Raw genomic sequence first — 24,334 nt, forward strand, 5'->3', positions numbered from 1 at the left:
CCACAGGGGCTCCGAGCCCTGCCTCAGTTTCCATGGCAACTTCCCCTCACCCCATTGCTCAATATCGCCCTTTTTCCATGGAACAGCAGATCCTGCTGCTTTTTCAAACAGCTCCTTATCCAACTGGACCATCCCATCCCCAGCACCACTGGGGGCTGTGCTCAGCACAGGAGGGCAGCAGGGTGGGACACGACCCTGCTGGGCTCCCGTCCAGGGAATGTGCTCAGACCTTCCCGCAGCCCCGGGCAGCCCAGCCCATCCTCACCCCAGGCGGGGCTGGGAGGGCACAGCCCTGCTGGGGACACGTGTGGGACCCTCCTGCCCCTCAGCCCCTGCAGGAAAGGCTCAGTCCCACCCCAGAGCAGCCCTGGGACAGCATGGGTCCCAGATCCCTGGCTGCTGTGGCTTCCTGCAGTAACATCTGTGATTAAAACCTGGTATTTTGCCTGCAAAGAGCAGCTATTCAGAGCCAAGTCATGCAATGCCTTTAAGAGATCCAAACCCCTCATTCCCTTGCTCAGCCTGGCCAGGACACTCACAGAGCAGAGACTGATGCAAACACAAACACCAGAAACCACATTTGAAATTAAAAAAGTTTATTTGCAGATCTGTAAAACAGCTCTGCGAAAGACCAACATTTCCAAACACTACGAGATGAGAATGCATTTTCCTATCATTAGAATATAAAAAAAAGTCACAGTCCTTCAACTACCCCATGAAAAGCAGACATTTATGAACCAAACATTGAACTTCAACACCAAAAAGTCACTGGGGTGAGTGAGACAGTCAATAGCACCGAGACAGGTGACACAGCCCTCGTGGTCTGTCATTACTATGGAATAAAGCAGGTTAGTGAGGCCGAGCCTCTGGGGAGAGCAGCCCTACGAGCACTGAGTCCAGACAATGACACACCAGAACACATTCCTTTACATCCCAGCGATGCACACACCGAGCCAGGAACACCACGGAGCTCCCGGAGCTCCGAGCTTCCGCCCTGGGACAAGAGATTCCACCGCAGAACAAGGAATCTTCCGGACTTAGGTGGCAGTTGCACTTCACACACACAACTTGAATCACTCTATGTTTACAGGAGCTGTGCAGGAGCTGTGTGACGGGGAGGTGAAGGACAGGATGCAGGAGTGGACAGTGGTGCAGGATCCAAGCCTTGCTCCGTGGATTACACCGCCTTCCGGTGGTACTCCGGAGGGGCCACCTCGTAATCGCTGGCACTGAACAACGCAGAGGAATTCTTCGCTAAGTATCTACAAAAACAACAAAACCATTACATTGCTGCTTGCCCAAACCCTCCGTGTTTCAGTGAATCTGAATGCCCAGACACACAACAGGGTTTGAGAAGCACCAGTCAGTCCCACAGTAGCTGCTCCCATCAGCTCTGCCAGGCACTTACAGGTCTGACAGCTCAGCCAAAAATCCCATCCCAAACGAGCTGCCAAGCACCTCTGGCTCCAGGTGAGCTCTGGCAGCTCAGGATGAACAGGACGAAGCTGGTGGTATTTGAGGTTCAGGCAGCTGCTGTACCAAGAATTGATCTGGTACTGCTCTGCTCCAAGAAGGAGGAACAGAACAGGACACCAGGAAGCTCTGTCTGCACAAACAGGGACCCTCGAGGGCTGAGTGAAGGATGGCAAAACAAGGAACGGCCAAAGGTAAAGGTTGTGTGCCATTGATTCTCATGGAATGGGTTCAGGATTTCTGCTCACTGGGTTCACATTTCTACCTCACAGCCAGAGCTCTTCAGCACCTGCATTTACCTCAGGCTGCCCCAAAGGACCAGGGCAGGTTTCCCCTGGCTACCAGGCTGACTCCTGTCAAGCCCTGCTGCAGAGCTCTCCTGGATTTACTGAGGCTTTTCTTTCAGCTTCCAATAGCTCCTAATCACGGAATGATTTGGGTTGGAAGGGACCTTAAAGCTCACCTCATTTCACATTGAAGTGTTTTATTATTATAGGATGTTTCCCCTCCTGAACATCCCACGGCTACAGGGAACCATAGCACACTAAAGCCCTGGTGACAGTCTGTCCCAGAAATAACATTCCTAAAGTTCATCACTTTTTAAACATTTGCTCAATTGTTGTTGAGTAACTGTTGTGTAATTTAATAGCTTGCTGGAATTATCATCTGCTTTTTTTAGCAGCTATAAATAAATGTTGAAGCATTTATTTTGCAACAAGGAGCAGATGGGACAGGGTAGGAGTGCAGATTAACAGAACCAGAGAAGTGGAGTCTGAGAGGCTTCACTGCAGCCGTGGGGAAGATCCCACACACAGGCCCCAGTTACACAACAATTCACTGAAAAGGGGCAGCCTCACAGCAGCCTGAGCTCCCTGACCCCTCTCTTTCTTGCTGGAAGACCTCACAAGTACTCACTTTAAGAAGTCATGCAAGTAGTTCAAGAGCAAAGCCAGACTCTTCTCATCCAGGGGCGTGTAGGCCAGCATGGCTCCGATCCGCACTGCCCAAAGCAAGGACACTTGTCACAAACACTGCTTCAAGTCACTGTGTGAGCCCACAGCCTTACAGCAGCACAGGAAAGCAGCCCAGGGATCTATTCCAATTTATACAATTTCACCCAAACCAGACTTTAAAAATTCATGTCCATCCCAAACCCCACAATGGCTCTGAGCCTTTTGGGTACATGGATAGGGAATGAATCCACCCTTAGGGAATGAACCCTCCCTTCAGAGCTGCCTGTCACAGGCTCAAGAGGGGGAAACAAGCACTTGACTCCTTCCCAGTGCTGTCCATCCCCCCTGCCCAGGTGGCACTCACCAAAGAGCCTCAGGAGGTGTGGGGCCCCGTAGACCTGGGACATGGGGGCGTCGGGGTGATCCGCCAGGATCTCTGCGTACTGGGGCCTCTCGAACTTGTACAGCAGCTGGGTGCCCAGCATGACATTGAAATACTCCTTGATCCCAGCCACCACCTCGTTGACAGCGTACTCCCTGGGGACAGAGAGCTCTGCAAGGCCTGCTCCAAGGAACAAGGACTGCTCCAGGGTGAGGCTTGGCTTGGGGACACCAGCAAAATCAGGATAGCCTTTCACACCTTGCAAGGAAATTTGTCTGGAGACCTTAAAATCTACAGCCACAGGGAGGGATGCAATTCCAGACCCCCCTGGAAAATGGGCTGTTCTGAACAGAGCCAGGATGTAGGCAAACCAAGAACAGCAGAGATGGACTTGGAGCAGCCCTTCTGAAAGCACAGGCAGCACTGGGGACATTCAGCAGCTTTCTCTGTCACCCACATCTCATCCCAGCTCACACCATGTTCAAAGGACAATACTGAATTAATTGCACTGGGCAGGGGAACAGTCCCCTAGTATTTCAGGCACCTGCTCCCTTCCTCCCAGGCCTCTCCTGCCAGATTCCTGCAGGCCTCCAACCTCACCCTGCCTATACAGGACCTGGCAATGACAGAAGAGCAGAGCCCTCACCCCGCCCTGCCAACAAATTTAGAACAGGCATCAGGACAATTACATCAGAGCAGGTTAAAACACCCTGACAAGTCAATAATCTGCTTCCTCTTGAATGGAAGAAAATTACTTCCCCTTTCTGTTCTCCCTTTCAAACAGGAAAGTCTCCTGCAGAGTAAACACACCTTGTTTTGCTCAGGGCTGATTGCTGGGTAATTACAAACAATAATTGGCTTTGCCCATCTGAGTATTTACAAGTCCTCGTGCACCTCCCTGGCCCCTGGCTCAGTGAGGGAGCCCAGAGGCACTGAGCTCACCCCACATGGCTTCTCTGGGAAGTTTCATCAGCTTCCTTCAGGAAAAGGCTTAGGGCAAGTGGGGAAGCAGAACTCATACGCAGAAAGCAGACGTGCAGTTTGGAATTACTCCCTCAGGATTTCTGAACACCACTATCACCTTGGGCTTGGAACAGGGCATTGGACATGGGGCTGGGTCAGGTTTCACATCCTTATTCTATTTTCCATGGAATCCAAGTCCAACAACAAGAGCCAAGGAGGTGTTTAAGGCTGGCAGTGAGCACTACTCACTTGTTATCAGTATTTCCTCGGGATTTTTTGTAGTTTGCATAATCCTCTAAAATGGAGTCCACATTCTTCTTGGCAGGGAGGTAGAAGAGCTACAAATGCAAAACAGAGTAAAAGTTTGTCTTATTCTTGCAGACATTTATACCTGGAAGCTGAACTGAAACCCTTTCTCACCAGGCTATTTGTAGGACAAAATCAGCAGGTTAAGATGATTCAGGTTAGGAAAGAACTACTCCAAGAGTTTAGTTGGGCATTTAAAAAACCCCAACCAAGCTGGGCAGCCTGGGATAGTGGAAGGTGTCCCCCAGAGCTGGGCAGGATTTCCACAGGTACCTGTTTCTGCCTGGTGATCAAGTCCCAGTCATCCACCAGCCATGGCTTCAGCTCTTCAGGGATCTTCACCTTCACTTCAACTCTGTTCATAAACGTCTCCTCCTGGGAACAGCCAAGCCAGACTAATTACTCTCAGGTACTAATTGGGAGCACAGCACCCTTCTGTTTTCCACCCAGAATCCCTGGGAGGGAATGGAAAATACTCACACTTTCAACAGTTGGATCCACCCGAGCCCTCTTCTTCCTGGGAGGCTGGGGAGTCTCACTGGTGCTGCTCCCCTCCCCAATGCCTGGAGCTGTGCACAGCACACACAGCAGCAGAAAAAACAGCAGGCAACATTTAGGGCAAGGATTTCAAAGTAAGGCTCAGATTTTTCTCAGGTCACCTTTGCTCCTGTTGGGGTTTTTTTGTTGTTGTTTTAAATATTACTTCTGTTCTGGGAGTCCCCCATTTGTGCCAGTTTAAACTGCTGCACTGGCACTTATCTGAGGGAGGTTTCTGCACTAGAACCACACCAGTCTGTCACATTTTTGGGGGAGAATTTTTGGACCCAGCAGCTCAGCTCTGCAGCTGTGTCATGTCTCCATCTCATTAAGAAAACCCAAGTTTGAGTTAGGAAATTATTTCAGCAGATCAGCTTCACTTTGCAATTGCAAGAGCTCAAAATCCTGACAGACTGGAACGAGTACATTTTGTACCAAGCAGAAAAGTGTGAACCTTCCCCTTCCTGAGCAGGGAGAGCCCCAGGAGCCCAGGAGGGACAGCACAAGGTGTCACTGAATTATTGGGGCAGGCTGCAGGTCTTGTTTCAGCTACAAATCCTTCACTAGAGAGAGCCACTCAGATGCAAAATAAAACGCACTTACTTTTCTGCTTGTTCTTTTTTGTTTTCCTGCAAGAAGAACACAAATTAGTGCACATGTCAAGAGAGTGATACTTAAAGAAGCCACAGCAGAAAGCCAGAAAATGTTTCAAGCAGCAGGAGCAATCCTCAAGAGGCCTGGGCAGTGTTTAGCTAAGGACACACAGAGGAAACACAAGCTACAACTTGGCTTCAGGGCTATGGTACCACAAGATTCCTCATGAAACAGGTTAGAATTCACCATTTCTGGGAAGTTTTATCCTTCCCAAGTGCTCTTGGAGAGCTACATGAGGTTTGTGGCTGTTTTATTTCAGACAGAATATGGCACAAGGAAACAGAAGTGCTGGGAATTCCCAGAAAAATCTCACTAAACTGAATTAACTTCCAGTAAAAGATGGAAAAAAACCCTCCAGCTTTACCAAGTGCAGCAGCAGAGGGAAGATGCAGGAGCACTTTGTCTATTTACTACCCATTTTCAGCCAGTTTTAGCTGGAGTACCATGATTTATTCTCAGTTTGCTCCCTGCCAAGAGCAGCCTGGATCCACTGCTCAAAAACTGGGCACTGGGTGGATAAAACTCCACCAGGCCAAGCCTGATCCCTCAGAAATTCAGCACTCCCTCAATGACTCTTGTTTTCAGGCTCTGGACTGGGTTTATCAGGGCCAGGAAACAGGCAGAGCTCTGAGGAAGGGCAGGAGATAGGGAGAATAAAGGGTTTGTTTAAAGGCAAAGCAGCTGAAATGAGGCTGAAAGTCTGTGCAGGATAAAGCTCATCCCTCAGAGGGAGCAATTCCCAGGGTAAGTCACCAACAGTGGGCTGGTGCACTGAAGAGAAAGGCTTTTCTTCCAAAGCCAACAGGGAGGATCAGGGAGCCCTTCACAGAATTAATTCACAAGATAAAAATCAGGTTAACCATTAGAACAGAAGCAGAGTTTTTTAAAACTCCATTTAGGTAATTTACAACCAGATGTTATTCCCTAATTTGTTACTCAGTACCATATCTTCCCTCCAGAACACTTGGTTACCCTTCGTATTATTCAAGCACCCATTAACTCTGTTTCCTGAATTTTAGGCCCATGAAATGTAGAATAAACTTTTGGAAGCTGAGATTCAGCTGAGCTACATTTAACAGAGTCAGAAGGTGTTGCATAGGCAGCCTGCTTTAACTACACATTTTTTTCTGCTACAGCTTCCAGTTACCAGAAGATGAGCAATTATTTTAAACCCAAACTTGCATTTCATACATATTTCTATCTGATCAGAGATTGCTTCACAGCTTTTGGAACCAGCTGCTGCAGTTTGCAGAACAGTTACCCTGAACAGACTCAAACAAAAGCACACACAAGGAGCAGGTTCTGAGCTCTCCCTTCCAACGCCAGCACTGCTCCCAAGGCCCCTGAAAACTCCTTGGTGCTGCTTTCCAGGACTCCAGGCTGCAGGCTCTAGAAGGATCCAGGGCTGAAAGTCTGGAGTCAGCTGGACACAGGGAGCGTCCTCCCACTGCACCCAGCCCGACCACAAAGGTGCAGGGCAGAGGAGCTGCAGATGGGCTTTCAACAGCCCCAAGCAGGGCCCTGCTGCCAAAGCACCCCAGGACAGCACGGGCCCCCAGGGCCTGCCCAGAACCCAGGGGAGAACCCAGGGGGGAACACAGGAGAGCCAAGGGTTCCCAGGTCCTGCCCAAAACCCAGGAGAGAACCCAGGGGGGAACCCAGGGCCTGCCCAGAAACCAGGGGGGAACACAGGAAAGCCAAGGGCTCCCAGGGCCTGCCCAGAACCCAGGGGAGAACCCAGGGGGGTACCCAGGGCCTGCCCAGAACCTGGGGAGAACCAGGAGAGAACCCAGGAGAGCCAAGGGCCCCCAGGGCCCGCCCAAAACCCAGAGGAGAACCCAGGAGAGAACCCAGGAGAGAACCCAGGAGAGAACCCAGGAGAGCCAAGGGCCCCCAGGGCCAGCCCAGAACCCAAGGGAGAACCCAGGGGGGAACCCAGGGCCTGTCTAGAACCCAGGGGAGAACCAGGAGAGAACCCAGGGAGCTGAGGGCTCCCAGGGCCTGTCCAGAACCCAGGGGGAACACAGTGGGGAACCCAGGGCTGTTCACCAGGGGAGACAAGGCCCAGGGCCTGCCCAGAACCTGGAGAGAACCCAGGGCCTGCCCAGAACCTGGAGAGAACCCAGGGGAGCCAAGGCCTCCCAGGGCCTGTCCAGAACCCAGGGCAGAACCCACAGGAGGGGAAAGGTGGGCCCCAAGACAGCCAAGGGCTCCCAGGGTCTGCTCAGAACCCAACAAAGAAACCAGGAAAGAAACCAGAGAAGAGGGAGGAGGGTGGGCCCCAGGAGAGCTGAGGGCTCCCAAGGCCTGCCCAGAACCCAACAACAAAAGCAGGGAAGAAGCCAGGGAAGAGCCCAGGAGAGAGGCAAGGTGGGCCCCAGGAGAGCTCCCAGGGCCTGCCCAGCAGCCAGGGAAGGAGGAGGGGGCCCCGGGCTGGCAGCCCTGCATGGCGGCTGCCCCAGGCCTCACTCACCGTGTGGAGATGGCCGGGGTCTCCAGGCAGCACACGGCGTGGGCTCCATCCCGCCGGAAAAACCTGGGGACAGGGCACACACAGCTCGTGGGCAGCCTCACCCAGCCCAGCCTGCCTTCCTGCAGCTCACCACTCTGAGCACTGCTGGGCACACGCTGTGCTCACACTCGTGCCACCACTGCCTGCTTAGCAGGGGAACACATCTCAGAGTATAAACCGCCTTCCCCTCAGAGCCTCCAGGAGTGCCACAAAAGGTGGCCCACGGAGATGGACAGTGTCACCCTTTTAGAACAGTTTCTCCCCTCCCCACCACCAGTATTTCGTGTGTCTGCAATGAGCTCTGATGTACAACAAGGGAACAGCCCCGAGGCTGGATTTTGGCAGTGTATTTTGGGAAGCATTACTCTGTAGTGCAATCAACACACACTCACAGCTGAGTCAAACTCACACCCACCATCAGCTCCCTCCCACCGCTCACATGGGAGACACTCAGCCGGAACAGCCCCTTAAGCAGCCAAATCAGTGCTGGTCATCATTCAGACCTGTTTTAATTAGGTTTTAATGACACTTATCATTATCAGCTGCCTACAGAGTTGGGCTGGGCTTTGTCTGACCCCAGGTGAGCACAGCAGTGAGTGAGTGGTTCCTGTGGAGGCTGCTCCTGAGCTGGCAGGACTCAGCTGGAGCTCAGCCTGCAGCACCTGAGCACAGGGGAGCACCCAGCCAGGAGATCCAGGGGGACCCAGCAGATCCACTGATTCCCCCTTCCCCAGACCAGGAGCCAGCTACAGACAGCCCTGGCCAGGTTCTGGCCAGTCCCAAAGTGAAACTGCCCCAGGATCCAGAGCAAACCCCAACTCCTGTCCCCACCTGTGCTGCACTCCTCACAGCCATGACTCACATTCCATGCCAAACCCGCCCCTGAGTGAGCCCTGCAGCCTGAGGCTGCTGCCAAATCCACTTCTGAAGAACTGGTGGCATTTCAGCAGCTTCCTTATGACAGCCAGGATCACAAATGAAGTTAGGGATTCAAAACAGCCCATTAGTAAGGGCCACATTCATCATTAAGTGAAACCCTGCCCAAACAGAAGATGACAAATGAGCAGAGCTGCACTGATTGTCTGAAAATCTACCATAAAATCTGTCCTGAATCACAAAAGGATGAGTGAAGGAAATCTGACAGTCACAGCTCAAAATTAAGTTCTTCTAGTAGAGCTTGCTTCTGGTCTCTTAGGATACAGGCCCATTTTTAATTGTGTATTTATTGGTTTAGTTTTGTCAAAACCAGCTAAAGAAAGGCTCTTTAAATGCAGTTTTGACAACAGTACCATGGCAGAAGGCAAGGAATTGTCAGGATTTTATTCCAAAGTGCTTGAAAGAGCTGGGAAATTCTATAAAGAAACTGATTTTACTGAGATACACAAGACTTATGAAGAATCACCATTTTTTGAGTGTCAGGCCACCAACAATAGACTGCAAAAAAATGCAGAGTGTGTCTGCTCAGCACCTCAATTCAACATTAACTGTGCACCATCTAAAAGGCATTTTAAATGAAATACTTTAACAAAGGCCTTTTTGGTGCCATTAAACTGCTTTTGCACAAGGCTGTGCCACAAGAAATGGAGTTGAGCTGCAGAGCCACTAAAAGTAAAACTGATGAGCCAAAGTCTGGGAGGTGTCTTGGGCAGGGTTGGGAGGTGGGTTTTTTATTTTTAAATAAAAAGAATCTTACACTTCAACATTCTTCTGCTGCAGACCAGAAGTCTTCTTGCCTGGAGCAGCTCCTCTCATCTTCCCCTCTGCATATTGTTCCCTTTAAAGAGAGCGTATTCAGAAAGAAGATTTTGGTGGAAAAAGAAGCTTCTTTGGTTTTGGTTTGAAACTCAGTAGCTTCCCCTGATAACTGTGGGTGGAAGCTCTGTTGAATAAACATTCCCTGACAATCCCTCCTTCCTCACTACTCACTGGTTGGCCTTCTGGAGTTCTTTTTGTTTCTGCAGGTTGGTATCCACGTATTTGAGCACTCTGCTTTCTGGAACCCATTCATCCCAGCTGGAAAAAACCCGGAGAGAAATAAATCATCACTCAAAGCCGTCCCATGATTGCCTTCTACACACAACAGTCAATTAAAAGCTTCACAGAATTTGGGACTAAACTCTGCTTTGTGTCAAGTCATGGACTGGCACAGCTCAAGGCCAAAGTCACCAAACGTTCCCCACTGACTGGAGCTGGAATGATCTATCCAGGGAAGTGCAACCCTCTGGCATTTCCAGCTTCCCACACTTGAGGGACGGGCAATTTAGGAGGGAGAGAACAGTCTTTAATTCAAAAAAAAAGCATCACAGGGAAAAAAAAAATACTCTATGCTTACAAAATTATGGGATATCTGTAGCCACAGTATATTACTGAGAAAGTTTCCTTTATCTATTCCAACATTTTATAGGTTAACAAATTCAGCAATAGGATCTTACTGTAAGGAGAAGAGCTCTGATTTCTGTCTGTGAAGGGAACCAAGATGGCATGAATATTTGCAGAATCTGAACGATTTAAGAGAACAGGTGTTGGGGAAATTGCCATTACAGCAGGAATTCCACTTCAACACAGAGTGCCTCAGCTGAGCAATCTGACAACTTATTACAAACAAAACACATTAAAAGTGGCCGAGGTATTCCAAAGTACAGCAGTTAAAGCTCTCTATGAAGAGTTCTGTGCCAGTTTTCAGCAGCTGCCACTCTTGGAGCAGCACGTGGCCAAACCAATATTGCTGCAGGAGCAGCAGGACTGGAGAGGTTGGAGAGAAGGCAAGGGCAGCACCTGCAGACTGCAGAGGAACACCTCCAGCTGTGCCCAAAGCCTCTGGGCAGTGCTCTGCTCAGCTGCCTAAGCACTTATCCCACCCCTGCCTGTCCAGCTGCAAGGGACCTTGCAGAAGTGCTGTGTGCCCAGGTGACAAAGCTTTCTGCTATCCTGCCTCTTGATACTGGCAAAATAACTCCAAGCCAGGCCCTGACAGTGGCACATGAAGGCTGTGCTGCCCTGGCTCTTACAGCAACGCCACTTTTAATGTCCTTTAATTGGAGCTTGAAGGCAAAAATGAAAACTCAAACAGCACAAGCAAGAAAAGCGGGATGGGGACAGCACCTCTGCCCCTCCATGGCACAAACAAGGGAAGGAAGGGCCACACTGGTGCTGCCTCATTAAGAGGAGCCAGCACACGGTGAATGTGCCCCTCTAAGTGTTGTGTTTACACTGGGCCATCCCCTGGCCCTCTGGCAGCAGGAGAGCGGATGCAATTAAAAGTCACATCTAAAACACGAGGTTCAGCTTTTAGTCACATCACAGAGATCAAGACTGCTGTGACTAAGAGTCCTCAGCACTGAAATGAAACCAAACCAAACATGAAACTGCCCTCTGAGACTTCTGGGCCTGAAGAGCTGACGTTTTTAATCACATAGAAAAAAACCTATTTCCTAAATTCAACTTGAGGGGTAGAAAATAACTCAAAAAAAGGGAGAAGAGTACATCAATATAGCAACCTCATTGAAGCTTTCACCTCTAATAGGCTCAACATTTATCCCACAGAGGTGCCTGTAACCCTCAGCCATCTCCCAGCTGGAACCCTGCCAGTTTTGCAGGAGAAAAAAGCACCTGTAGGTTTACTTTAATCTGAGAGGCTGGAGCTCAAACACAGGCTGTACCTGCTGCTAACCCAGCCCTCAGCAAGCTGTGCTCCAAAATCCCCTGAACACCTGGGGTGAGAGGCAGGGGATCTGAGTGGCTTTGCCCCACCTCAGTAGGAGCTGCCCTTCCTCCCAAGGAATAACCAGGAAGTTTTCATAGCAGAGGTTTCTGCCAGGGAGGAACTCCAGTGTTTCCCACCCTGAACAACCAGAATGTCCCAGAGCATGGCCAGCAGCGTCTGACAGCTCTGCAGGAAATGGCCAGCTCTGTATTCCATAAATCAGGTACTAAATCAGCAGCTCAGGTATGAAATCACTCTGGTCAATCCCAGAGGATCTGCCAGCTGCAGGGACATGGCAGGGCTGCTGCACCCAGCCCACACTCAGACAAAGCATCTCCCTGGAAAGGAAAGAGAAATCCTGCTTTTATTCCATGCACTACTTACTTTTTATTCCAGCCACTGTAGTGGATAAAGTATTTCACTTGCTTGTCCTTTATGGCAACCTTTACACACTGGAACAGAGAAGAGAGGCGAGTCAGTCCCAGGGAAAAGAGGGAGAGCTCAGGGAATTTTGCTGCTTTCACTTGCAGAGTTTTCCCTGGCCCTGAACTTCTCGGCTGTACAAATCAAATCCACCAACTCAACACTTCCTCCAGGAAGTTCAAGTCCTGTTCTGGAGGTGCTGAGATTCAGCTGCCACTGCTCCCCTGAGCAGTGACAGAACGAGGCTGCAGTAAAACCTGCAGGGCTCCAGAGCTGAGTCTCTGTAAAAGAGTCTTTCTTCCACTGAAGTAAAAACTACTCCCAAAATCACAATTGGTATTTTCCTGGCACACAGAGCCCCCTCCAAGTGTCTGAGAGGGCAGAACCTTTGGCTATACAACATTTTCCCAAGACCACACTGTGCTGTACCCACCTCAGCTACAAAATACTGCCAGAGAGGAACCTCCTGTTTCAGGAAACAGCTGCAAAATGCCACACATGGAACTTAAACCCAGCCAGGACTAAGGTTCTCCTGCTCCTGCTGCAGCAGTGCTTGTTCTGACAGCCTGGAGCTAACCCCAGCCACACACAGCCTGCGCCTGCCCCTGCTTGTTTAGAGAATAAAGGGGCTGAGCACCAAGCAAAAGATGACTCAAATACAGTTCTGCAGCAAAATATTTTCCCTGCTGGGGGTTAGAAGGGCCTGAAGTGAATCTCCTTCAACTCTGCACGGCAGAGATGCACAAACAGCTCCTGTTTGCCACGAGCCCTCACAAAGAGCTGCTCTGACCACCTTGCTGTGGGACACCAAGGATGTGGTCAGGAACAAAACAACTGCTGGACTGAAAACCACGGGAGAAAAACAGATCAAAGGAGCAGGAAGAAAGCCAAGGCTGTTATTCATTAATACTGACAAAGCAGCTTTTAAAATTAAACCCTTAAAATAAACAAGCCAAACCTTTTTAAAATGAAACTTCAAGTTCATTGTGCCGGTGCAGGAGCTCAGAAGGATGCACTCAGTACAAAGAGCCAGGCAAAAGCCACTTGTGAGCTGGGAGATCCCCTGCAGCACCCATTCCACTCTGGAAAAAGGAGGGCAAGCACAGCTGCTCTCCAGCTCGGGCTGCTGAGTGGCACAGGGCCATTTCCTCAAAACCAGGAGCCTCCATCACCCTCCTCTCTGCAGCACTGGCACAACAGCCCTGAGCACACAAGAACAAACCCCAGCAAAAGGTGGGAACTGTCCCACATTCCCACAACCTCATCCTCCTGTTCCAGAGGCAGGAAGGAGCAGAGTAGGAGCCCTAAGGTGGGAATGGTTTGGAGCAGCTCAAACCCTCTCAGTGCTCTGGGTGAGGTTTTAGCATTACAACTCTTTGTCCTGAAGAGAGAAGTGGAGTGTTTCTCCTGCCTCCCTGTGTTAACACTCACTGACACCAAATCCTGAAGGATTTAAATCCCTGTATGAGGCACCCCAGGGATTTCTGCACCCCTTCCAACCCACACAGCTCCAAGAGGCCTTTCCTTCCCTTTCAGAGGGAATGGAAGCACTCAAACACTGAGGCAGCAGGGGCACAAATCTGCAGTGCAGGCTCCTGTGGTTAAAAAGCCAGAACTGGAAGCAGAACTGGGGCTGCCGCTTCCTTTGTCACTGCAGTGCAGCTCCTCCTGGGCACTGAGGAAGACCACGGGCTGTACTCAGCCCCCTCCCCCTGAGCAGCTCAGGCACCAAACCCTGCAGGCACAAAGTGTTCTGGGATATTTCCAGTGTTCTGCATGTTCTAACAGCCTCTGGGAGCTTCCCGGAATAGCTGCACGGTGCCACTGGGCTTCCTGAAATTGTTCTGGAATAGAGCCCCAGGGCTTGACACTGATTTCAGACAGGTTTTTGTTAATTTTAGTTCCAGTCCTTGGTCCCACCTAGAGGCACAGCAGACAGAAACACGTCCCTGTTTTCCTGGGCAGCAGCAGCAGCCACACACACCCACCTTGGCTTCATAAAGGAGAGGTCCATGGAAACAAAGCACTCGCTCACCTGCAAGGGAAGCACAGAGACACAGCTCAGAGGGCCATGCCCACAGCCCTGTCACCAGGAACAGCACAGGGCAGCCAGGGAGAGCCCCGAGGCAGGAACTGACTGCAGAGGCAATTTCTCTGTCCCACCAAAGGGATCAGAGCTGAGATTGTTTGGAGCCCAGAGCAGAGATCCCTGAGGATCCAGGAGCAGCTGCACACACACAAAGCAATAGTGCTGGTGCCTTTGGCAGCAAAGCCCACATCCCTGCCCCTCCCTGGCATGCCCAGATCTCCTCCCCAGGCTCAGGTCAGGCTGCAGCCCCACAGCAGGCTGGGCTCCGCCACAGGCAGGCAGAGCTGCCCCTCTGGGGGGTCACTGATCCAGGGCACTCCCCTACCCCCACCTCTGCACCTGCAGCTCCTGACAGGCACTGTCAGCCGTGTCCTTTCCTTGCAGGAAGGGCCGCACGTGGCATTCCCAGCTTAGGGGAGTCAGGAAGGGAGACCCTCATGCTGCTTCCCCAGCCAGCCTGCGGCACAGGGCAGGGCAGCAGCAGAGCCCCCTCACTCTGGGGTTTGGAGCAGGATGAGGTTGTCCTTCAGCCTGGCTTTAGCTCCTCCTGGCCAAGCCTCATGGCGTGGCTCCACTGTGGGGTTTGCAGGGTACTTAACACAAGATATCTGAGGGCACACATCTCCTGCTGGAAGCTGCAGTGCCTCCCGGTTTTGGGAAGATGAGCTGCAGAACTGTGAAATGATTCTGGGTCTCAACAAAGAGAAAGGCTCAGAAGGGCTCTCCCGGAAGTGCCCACACTGATACATTACACAGTCAGTGTTTTTATTTATTTAAAAATGTTCCTACAGACAGGGCTGACAATCAGAGGTGACATTACCACCCTCGTTGTCACAGTGCTGGCGGCAGACACGCCCCTGCCTCAGAGCTGCGCAGTGTTTTCCAGGAGAGATGCCCACGGTTACCGAGGAACACTCATTTTTAAAAACCACACGGATGATTTGCAGAAAGGGCTCTTTGTCTCCATGATAAGCCGGCAGGCTCCTGCTCCCTCACACAAGGGCTGTTCCCTGGATGAACACCCTGCTCCTTACACCGAAGCTCGTCCCATCCCACCCCTGCCAGGACAGGGACACCTTCCACTGTCCAGGTGCTCCAGGACCATCCAACCTGGCCTGGGACATTCCAGGGATGGGGCATCCATCTTACACTGCACTGCTATTTTTATTTATCCTACCTCTATTACTCTCAACCGCAACCATTACCTAAAGATCAAAATATACCCAGAAAAATCCTCCTAAAAAGCTCGATTAATCCTCATTCACTTAAAGCCCGGCGCTCTGCGGCAGATGTGGATTCCAGCTGTGCTGGAATCCAACGCTGCCTCCATGAATCCTCCTGCACTGGGCTCCCTTCCGGGGGACAATAAATAATCATTTTCCAAACGCATTAAAACAAAACCCCCGACAAACCAGAGGCATTTCGGCAGTTTTAATGCCAAGGAACATAGGAAAGCGAAGGATATTTGGAATAACGGGGTGGGAAGGGCCCGCGTGCTCCGGGGAGGAAAGAGGAGGCCCGGGAGGAGACAAAGCCTGCGGGGACCCAGCTCTCCCACCTCTCGGCACCTGCTGGGGGCTGAGCCGGGAGCGCTGGCAGCGGATGCCGAGCCCCGGGGCCGGAGCCGAGCCCCCCGCGCCGGGCGCGGCCCGCGGCACCCCCGGCCCGCCCGCGCCGCGGCCCCGAGCCCTGCCCGCACTCACCCTCCTGGAACTTGGGCTTGGGGTCCTGCTTGGGCGCCATTTATAAGGGCCGGTCCCTCCTCCGGCCGCTCCCCGCGGGGCCCCGGCGCTGCCCGGCCCGGCCCCGGCGCTGCCCGGCCCGGCCCCGCCGCGCAGCCGCGGCTCGGGCATGCCGGGACATGGAGTCCGCGGGCTCCGCGCCCGCTCCGCCCCGCTCGGCGGGCGGGGGCGGCTTGGCTGCCGACTGCTGGCTGCCTGCGCCGTGAGGAGCCAGACTGGGCGGAAAAAAAAAATAAAAACCGAGAAAAAACGGAAAAAACACAACACGCCCAACGTGGGGCTCGAACCCACGACCCTGGGATTAAGAGTCCCATGCTCTACCGACTGAGCTAGCCGGGCGCCACACGCGTCCTCTGGCCGCCGCGGGTGTCGACAGTGGCCCCGCTGGCCGCGGGAGTTCCCCGCTACGGCCGCCAGAGGGCGCGTGCCTCGGCTGATCTGCACATTTAACATTCTCGCCTAATTAAACACCATCCCAAAATTTATCCCATCATCTTGGCAGGTGCGGAGAGACCGAAAATGCGGTCGTCATGGGAAAGCTGTGGGCTGCCGGAACCGCGAGCACCCCCCGAGGGGGTAATTCATTCAGCCCAGGTAATCCCGGGTGTTTGCTCCCGGTGCGCTTCAACCTGCGAGAAAATAAAAGAATACAGCGACGGGCAGCCCAGGCTGAGGGGGGGATGACGTGGCGGCGTCAGCCAAGCACCGTTTTTCATTTTTGACCGAAAATTCACTGAAATTTTGTGATTTTTTTAAGCGCGATCCTCGAGACGGGGCAGACGAAGCAATGCGGCAAGGGAGCGCCAGAGGGCGCCACGGGCCACGCCGGGAACGCGTAACACAAGCCCCTCCCCTTAATGTGCATAACCCCGCCCCTAATGTACATAATCTGCTCTAATATGCATAACCCCGCCCATCTGGCATGCATTGATGCCTTGAGAGGCTGCCTGGAACAGAGCTGGGCAGAGTTGAAGAATAAAGCAGGGATTTATTAAAAGGCCTTCACAGGACACACCTTGGGCAGTACCTGAGCCAGGCCGTGGCTTCACCCAGGCTGGACTCCAGTTTTCACACTTTTATAAGTTTTGTTCCATTTCCATATTGGAGTTAATTGTCCAGTTCCATCTCCAGGTTACGCCATCCCATCCTCCCAGATTGCTCTCCTCACTTCGCTGTTTGCACTTTTTGGGCCTGAAGCTGCAGCAGTGTCCTTTGTTCTGGGGCTGGAAAAGGATTGTTCTGTGTGACTGAGCTGTGAGGAGAACTGCTAACACTCTCTATGAAGCTCAGAGTTATAAACTAATGCAGTACAGAATCTGGAAAATGTGAAAGCTCAAACTTAGGGCATCAGTGTAACCCCGCCCCCTGATGTACATAACCCCGCCCCTAATACGCATAAGCCCCGCCTGTCTGATGTGCATAACCACACCCCTAACGTTCACAACTCCGCCCATCTGATGTGCATAGCCCCGCCCTCTGTTGTGCATATCCCCGCCTCCTGTTGTGCATAGCCCCGCCCCCTGTTGTGTGTAGCCCCGCCCCCGCGGTGCCGCCGCGCCCCGGCGGAGCCCCCAGCCCGCCGCAGCCATGGCGGCCCCGGCCGCGCTGCGCCCGCTCCTGCCCCTCGTCCCCGTGGCCGCCGCGCTGGCGCTGGCCGCGGGCGGGGGCACCGCGGGGACAGGTCCGGGGGGACGGCACGGCGGGGACCGCGGGAGGGCCGCGCGGGGGGTCCGCGGGGATGGGGGCGGGATGTCCGTGGAGTGCGGGGTGCCCGCGGGTGGCGGTGGGGATGAGCGGGATGAGCGCCGGGTGTCCGCGGAATGAGCGGGAATGGGCGCCGAGTGTCCGCGGGATTGTCCGCGGGATGAGCGCGGGGTGTCCGCGGGATGAGCGATTTGAGCGCCGGGTGTCTGCGGAATTGTCCGCGGGATGAACGGGATGAGCGCGGGGTGCCCGAGGGATTGTCCGCGGGATGAGCGGGATGCCCGCGGGATGAGCGCGGGATTGTCCGCGGGATGAGCGGGATGCCCGCGGGATGAGCGCGGGGTGCCCGCGGGATTGTCCGCGGGATGAGCGGGATGCCCGCGGGATGAGCGCCGGGTGTCGGCGGCATTGTCCGCGGGATGCTCGCGATCCGGGCAGCCCGGTGTCCCCGTCGCTGCCGCGCTCCGTGCCCGCGGGCTGGGCACGCCCGGAGCCCGCAGCCAGCCCCGGTCCCCTCCCGGCTCCCCGCCGAGCCCCGCCTGGGAGGCTCCGGAGCGCTCCGTGCCCGCGGGTGCTTTGCCCCCAGAGACGGCGTGTCCCAACACCGCCTCAAAGCGGGGATTCCATTTTTTGGGAGTTTTTCCGTTGTTTGTTCGGTGGTTATTTCACTGGCAGCCGGAGTTTAACAGCGGGAGTTAAGCGGGGCCGGCCAGGGCAGGGCTCCGGAGCTGCCTGACTCCCCCTCGCCCGGCCGGCCCCTAACCCTGAGCTTAACGCTGCCCCGGCGGACCCCAGCGCTGGCCCCGAGGGCAGCAGGGGCAGTCCCTGCTGTCCCTGCTCCGTGCGGTCCCAGCGCGCACATCCCGCTGCTGTCCATCCAGCCGCAGGGGGAGGCCAGCGGGGAAGGGGTGTGAGAGGAAAGGTGCAGAACCCTGCAGGTAAGCACTGCCACCCCTCTCCCCAGAGCCGCGCTCCGGCAGCGACATCGTCCATCCCATCAAGGTCGACGAGAGCGGAGCCTTCCTGTCCTACGACTTGTCCCACCGGGCCCTTCACCGGAGGTCTCCTGCCTCCAGGAGCAAGCTCCCCGCCTTCTACGAGCTGCAGTACAGAGGGCAACCCCTGAAATTCAACCTGAGCCTCAACAGGCACCTCCTGGCCCCGGGCTTTGTCAGCGAGAGGCGTTTCGGGGGCATCGCCGGCGCCAAGATCCAGCCCCGCTCCTACAACCCGTGCCACATGATCGGGGAGGTGCGGGGCCCGCTGCAGGTGGGGCTGGCTGCCCTCAGCACCTGCGATGGCCTGGTGAGTACAGCCCTCCCCTCACACCCAGCCCTGATCCATGAGGGAATGGCAGGAGCTCGGTGGAACCCTTATTTCTGCCAAAAGTGACACGAAAATTCCCTGCAGCAGCAGCAGCAGCACAGTCAGCATCTCATCATGCAGGTCTGGTACACCATGGATGGGCTGACTGTAAATTTCCCATGGATTGCAGTGGTTTGGTACCTCTCCAGGGCTGGGTTTACTTGTTTGTGTCCAAATTCCCAAAAGGAGCAATTCTCTGCCTCGTGCTGCGTGAGTGGGATTGTGAGGAGCGCACTGGGAACGAGGGGCTGGGAGCTGCAGGTGTGATAGCACAGCTCCTGGGCAGTGAAGCTGCTCGCTGTTTCCTCAGCTCCACTGTTGGTGTTTCCTGAGGCAGCAGTGACCTGGAGGAGTCTGGGGGGAAAGGGCTTAGAACCTGCTGTGGGTGTGCAGAAATGTCCCATGTACCTGGTGGGGCAGTGCTCACAATCGTGTCCCTCTCTTTGGAGGGAGCACAACTCCATTGGATCCTCCTCCACAGCTCCCCACTGCCAGAGGGCAGGAGTAAATGGGACCCTGGGGAGAATCCTTCCCTGGGAGGGTGGCAGGGGCTGTGCTGGAATTCCCAGAGCAGCTGGGGCTGCCCCTGGATCCCTGGCAGTGCCCAGGGCCAGGCTGGACATTGGGGCTTGGAGCAGCCTGGGGCAGTGGAAGGTGTCCCTGCCACGGCAGGGATGGGCTTTAAGGTCCCTTCCCACCCCATCATTCCAAGGTCCCTTGATTCCGCTGATTCCTTGATTCCCCAGCCATTCCAAGGTCCCTTGATCCCGTGATCGCTGCCAGTGCCAGGTTCCACCTGGGCTGCAGGTGGCCTCACGGTGGCACTTTGTGTCTCCCTGGCAGAAAGGTGTGTTTCAGCTCATGAACGAGGACTATTTCATCGAGCCCGTGTCCAGCAGCCCCCGGGAGGAGGGAGCAGCACAGCCCCACAGGATCTACAAGCGCCAGGTGCTGGAGGCCAGGGCTGAGCAGGGCAGGAGCGCCCCAGCCCCACGGGAGCCCTGCGGCGTGCCAGGTACTGTCCCTTCCTCTGTGCCACCAGGGACCCAATGCTGCTGCACCCCAGGCCTCTGGGCTCACCTGCTGCTGCAGGCAGGGAGGATGTGGAGACAGAGCTTTTGCTTTCATTTCCACCAAAACTTTGGGTTTGACCTGCCAGGTTGTTGGGCTTGCTTTGGCGTGGAACTCGGTGGCTGCCCCGGGAGCTCCCGCTGTGGGCAGAGGGCATGTGGGTCCTTCCCTGTGCACAGCAGATGGGTTGGATCAACTCCCAAATCCAGCATTCCGAGTGCTGAGGAATTCAGTGCATTCCCAGAAGCTTGTGGGCACTTTGCTCCCTGATGAAGCTGCAGTGCATTATGTGCTGCACGTTTTCTGGAGCTCTCTGTTTCCACAAACTGGGGTTTGCTTGTGTAACAGTGTTATCTTCAGGCATTCTTCTGATAATCTAAATTAATTATTTAATCTGTGGTAATAATCTTAATGGCTTCTTCTGGGCTTTGAAGTCTGTTCTTGACTCAAGTCCATTTGAAGTCTATTCTTGATCATTAATTTCTCTGGGTGTACCATGGCCTGTGTGTAATTCACGTGGATCTCCTCTGTAATGAGCACCAGTGGGGTGGACGTGCTGTGCATGCCCTGGAGGGGAATTCCATGGGAATCCCAAAGTCTGTAGGGTTTTAGTGACTGCCATCCTCTTGCTGAGCTCTGCTGTGTTGCTCTTTGCTTTGCCCGTGACAGGCAGGTGCTGCTGGTGTTGTTTAACTCCTGTCAGTGCCCAGGGCTGCTGTGTGCTCACTGGGTTGGACTGGGGTGATCCCAAGGGGAAATGCCCAGGGATGTCAGTGCCCAGGGCTGCTGTGTGCTCAGCTGGGATCATCCCAAGGGGAAACGCCCCCTGGGCACCCCCAGCCCTGCAGCAGCCTCACATCTCAGCTGGGAGCTCACAATGGGAAGGAGCTCCAAGGAAGCTGCTGCGATTAAACTGTCACAGTGGCATTAGCAGCTCATCAGGAGGTGCAGATAGCTGGGATTTCTCAGGCTGGGGATGAAACGCCCTTTCACAGCACACTGCTGCTCAGTGCAGCCCAGGAAGTGTAGGAGTCCATTGTTAGGGAAGCCATGAAAGCGATTCCCACTGTGTGGGATGAGGTTTGTAAAGCCTTCACCCCGCTCGGGCTGACCCTGACCTTGCTCTTGGAGCCGTGTCACAGGAAAAGTCCCCGCTGCAGAATTCCCAGTGCCTGGTGTGCGTGAGGAGCTGAGCCCTCCCCGCCTCCGCACTCCCAGCCAACATTCCCCTTCTTTCCCCTTGGGAAGGAGCAGAGCCTCTCTCCTCTCCTCTCCTCTCCTCTCCTCTCCTCTCCTCTCCTCTCCTCTCCTCTCCTCTCCTCTCCTCTCCTCTCCTCTCCTCTCCTCTCCTCTCCTCTCCTCTCCTCTCCTCTCCTCTCCTCTCCTCTCCTCTCCTCTCCTCTCCTCTCCTCTCCTCTCCTCTCCTCTCCTCTCCTCTCCCTGTGCCCGGGGCAGTCTCGGTGCTGCCCTGCAGGGTCCCAGCCCGCCCAGGGCTCTGCTGCTGGCTCCAGTCGCCAGTGCTGCTTTGGGGGCACAGAGTTCATTGTGGTAGGAACTGTCCCTTCCTGAAAAACGCAGATTTGGGATGACCCCAAATGTGGAGCCACCAGGGTTTTTTCTCAGGTTGTTTCTCAAGCGTCTCTGCAGTGTTGTCTATAAATTCCTGTTAGTACAAACACTAAGATTCTGCTTTGGGAGGCTCCCTGTTCCTTGTGAAATATTGCAAACCTTTTTCTGGTCAAAGAAATTCCTTCAAATGCTCTGTTTTGGTTTTGGGGTTTTTTTTGTGTCCTGCTCATGTGCAGCAGGCTGAGCTCAGAGTCCTTTGGAACAGAGCACAGCAAAATGCACAGGAGTTATTGAGTTATGGCTCTAAGTGTGGAGCCTTCTCCACATCAAAGGTGATTCCTTTGAATTAAAAAAGAAGATATTAAAGGTGCAGGCACTTGATCAAGGAAAAAAAAAATATTTTTTCCCCTTAAATCGCTCAGAGTCTCAGGAAAGCCTGGAGCGGTCTGAGAGGCGCAGGGAGAGGTGGGAGCAGAAGCAGCACAGGAGGAGGAGGAGGAGGATCAAGCAGCGCTCCATCAGCAGGGAGAAGTGGGTGGAGACGCTGGTGGTGGCAGACACCAAGATGGTGGAGTTCCACGGCAGTGCCAACATCGAGAAGTACGTGCTGACCGTCATGAACATGGTGAGTGCTGGCCCTGGCGTGCACCCAGGGCCCATCCAGGGTGGCACGGGCAGGGCCGCCTGCCATGGCACCGTGGGCATCGTGGTCTCCAAGGGAGGCGCTGGACAGGACAGCTGAGGGAGGGACAGCCTGGCCGTGGTGGTCTCTGCTGGTGCCCTGACACAAGCAGAGAAAGAGGTGGCTCGGTCTGTCCCTCTGCTGCTGCCGGGCTGGCACCTCTGGGCATTCCAGAGGAAAGATTTGATGCCAGGAAAGGCTGGGATGGGGCAGAGGACCTCAGGTAACATCCCTGGGTTTCTGGGGGTGCTGAAGGCACCCAGAGAGCACCAAACTCCTTAGGGATGTTAAACACATCCAATAGGAGTGGGAGCAGAGGGGTCCCCCGGGCATTTCTGGCTGAGTTCCAGTGTCTGCACAGATCCCATGGAGTGTAAATGGATTTCATGGCAGGCCTCGCTCCAGCCCCGTGCCCGCTCTTGTCTCCCGTGAGGGGAATTCCTGAGATGTGTCAACAGCCTGCAGCAGCTTCCCCTGCAGGAGCTGCCGCAGCTGGAGGTGGCAGGGGCAGCGTGCTGGCTGCTCTGCGTCCCCAGCCGTGTCCCCGTGGTGTCCCACTGCAGGTGGCAGGGCTGTTCCACCACGCCAGCATCGGGAACCCCATCAACATCGCCATAGTGCGGCTGATCCTGCTGGAGCACGAGGAGGTGAGGCCCAAACTGGGGCTGGGCTGGGCTGGGCTGGGGACCAGGCTCCCTCCTGGCTGGGCTGGGGACCAGGCTCCCTCCTGGGCTGTCTCCCTGGCCTGGCCCAGGGTGTGTGGGAGAAATCCAGGTGCCCACCTTTGCCTCCTCCTCTTGGCTGGTGGAGCCAGGGTTGGTGTGGGCAGAGGAGCTGCAGAGCCTGGTTTGGGGTGGTTTGTGGTGTCACACACAGTGCCACTGTGCTGGCGGAGGGCTCTGGGTCACCGGTGGTCGTGTCCAAGCTGCTGTGGTGGCTCTGGGGGGCCTGAGGCCACTCGGGGTCTCCACAGTCACGTCCTTCTCTGTCAGCCAGCACACAGGGTTTTCCTGCAGTGGTTCTTAAGCCCTGTTACTGGATGATTTAATGTTTTGGTTGAATCACAGATGAAAAGAAAGCAGGAAAAGGGCTGTCTTCCCACCCAGCCTACAAGCTATAAACATGGAGCAATTCCATCTGGATGGCAGTCACTCCCAATCCCCCTCTGATGTGCCTGGGCTCGGACCTCTCCCCTCCCCATGCCAAAACCCAAACAGCTCCAGCAGATCTCCCTTTATGTTGGCAGGAGGACCTGAAGATCTCCCACCACGCAGACAACACCTTGAAAAGCTTCTGCAAGTGGCAGAAGAGCATCAACGTGAAGGGAGACTCCCACCCCCTGCACCACGACGTCGCCGTGCTGCTCACCAGGTGTGGAGCCCAAAAACTCACCTGGCTGCAGGTGGGACAGCCAGGGGAACAGCTCCTGGCAGCTGTTGAAGTCTCACTCTCCCTGCCTGGACACCTGCATGTAAGATCTGTGACGTGAAATCTGGGGACATTTCCCGGTGGCTGGAGCTGCTGTGGAAGGTGTCCCTGCCCGTGGCAGGGGGTTGGAATTAGATGATCTTTAGGATCCCTTCCAACCCAAAGCGTTCCACGAGTCTGTGATTCCATGGACTGGTCTCAGATCTCAGGTTTAAACCTGGACACAGCTCCCAGCTGAGGTTTCCAAAACAGGTTTTCACCGTGGCCCCGTTGCCAAGCCCCAGAAGGGCTGGATCCAGGAGCTGTACACAGGATTAACTCTCCTTTTTCCCTCAGAGGCTGGGCTTGGCAGAGGAGCCTCTGGGAAGCCCCTGACCTCCCACGGAGCTGGCAGGAATTCCTGCCTCTGGCCAAGTTTGTGTACCTTGCAGTCAAAGCCTGGTTTGAGGCTTTCAGGCTGCCGTGAGCTGGCTGCTCTGGTGGTTTGGGTGGTGATTCACAACCCACAGCAGCTTTATCTTCCCTGGGAGGTTGCTTTGTAGCAGAAATGAGGCTCTTCAGGCCTTGTACTTCAGTGGAGCTGTTCTTCCTGGGAGGCAGGAGCTGCCCTGGAAAACCACAGCACCTCTGGGATGTTCTTCCCCAAAACATTGTTTGATTATCCCCAGCATCAGCTTTATTTATACAAGGGAGTAAATGCAGCCAGGCTGGCCAGCAGCTCCCATTAATCAGCTTAATGGTGAGCTGGGGATACTGGGAGAGGAAAGGGGAAAGGAAA

The 24,334-nt window shown here is 54.4% G+C and overlaps 2 protein-coding genes and 1 non-coding gene across 3 annotated transcripts in view; 1 reads left to right on the forward strand and 2 right to left on the reverse strand.

The window, feature by feature from the left end:
* Positions 1–579: 579 nt before the first annotated feature.
* On the reverse strand, positions 580–15,825 carry MORF4L1 (mortality factor 4 like 1). Its single transcript, XM_036389818.2, has 13 exons — positions 15,699–15,825; positions 13,895–13,941; positions 11,868–11,935; positions 9,707–9,793; positions 9,474–9,554; positions 7,742–7,804; positions 5,218–5,243; positions 4,558–4,646; positions 4,351–4,452; positions 4,021–4,109; positions 2,791–2,963; positions 2,389–2,473; positions 580–1,262 (listed from the first exon to the last, which is right to left on the reverse strand). Exons 1-13 carry the CDS (start codon positions 15,736–15,738, stop codon positions 1,178–1,180), a joined length of 1,035 nt encoding a protein of 344 aa, XP_036245711.1. The 5' UTR covers positions 15,739–15,825; the 3' UTR covers positions 580–1,177.
* Positions 15,826–16,003: 178 nt separating this feature from the next.
* Positions 16,004–16,076, reverse strand: TRNAK-CUU (transfer RNA lysine (anticodon CUU)). The gene has a single exon. It is a non-coding gene; the product is annotated as a tRNA-Lys (tRNA).
* Positions 16,077–17,324: 1,248 nt separating this feature from the next.
* The window catches only part of ADAMTS7 (ADAM metallopeptidase with thrombospondin type 1 motif 7), a 36,322-nt gene continuing 29,312 nt past the window's right edge, over positions 17,325–24,334 (forward strand). Inside the window, 6 exon segments of the mRNA XM_054516260.1 lie at positions 17,325–17,418; positions 18,406–18,746; positions 19,650–19,821; positions 21,869–22,071; positions 22,692–22,775; positions 23,375–23,499. Of these exon segments, the coding sequence (XP_054372235.1) occupies positions 17,325–17,418; positions 18,406–18,746; positions 19,650–19,821; positions 21,869–22,071; positions 22,692–22,775; positions 23,375–23,499 (1,019 nt within the window).

The sequence above is a fragment of the Molothrus ater genome, chromosome 13 (genome assembly GCF_012460135.2).
Source record: "Molothrus ater isolate BHLD 08-10-18 breed brown headed cowbird chromosome 13, BPBGC_Mater_1.1, whole genome shotgun sequence".
In the NCBI taxonomy this organism is placed as follows: Eukaryota; Metazoa; Chordata; class Aves; order Passeriformes; family Icteridae; genus Molothrus; species Molothrus ater.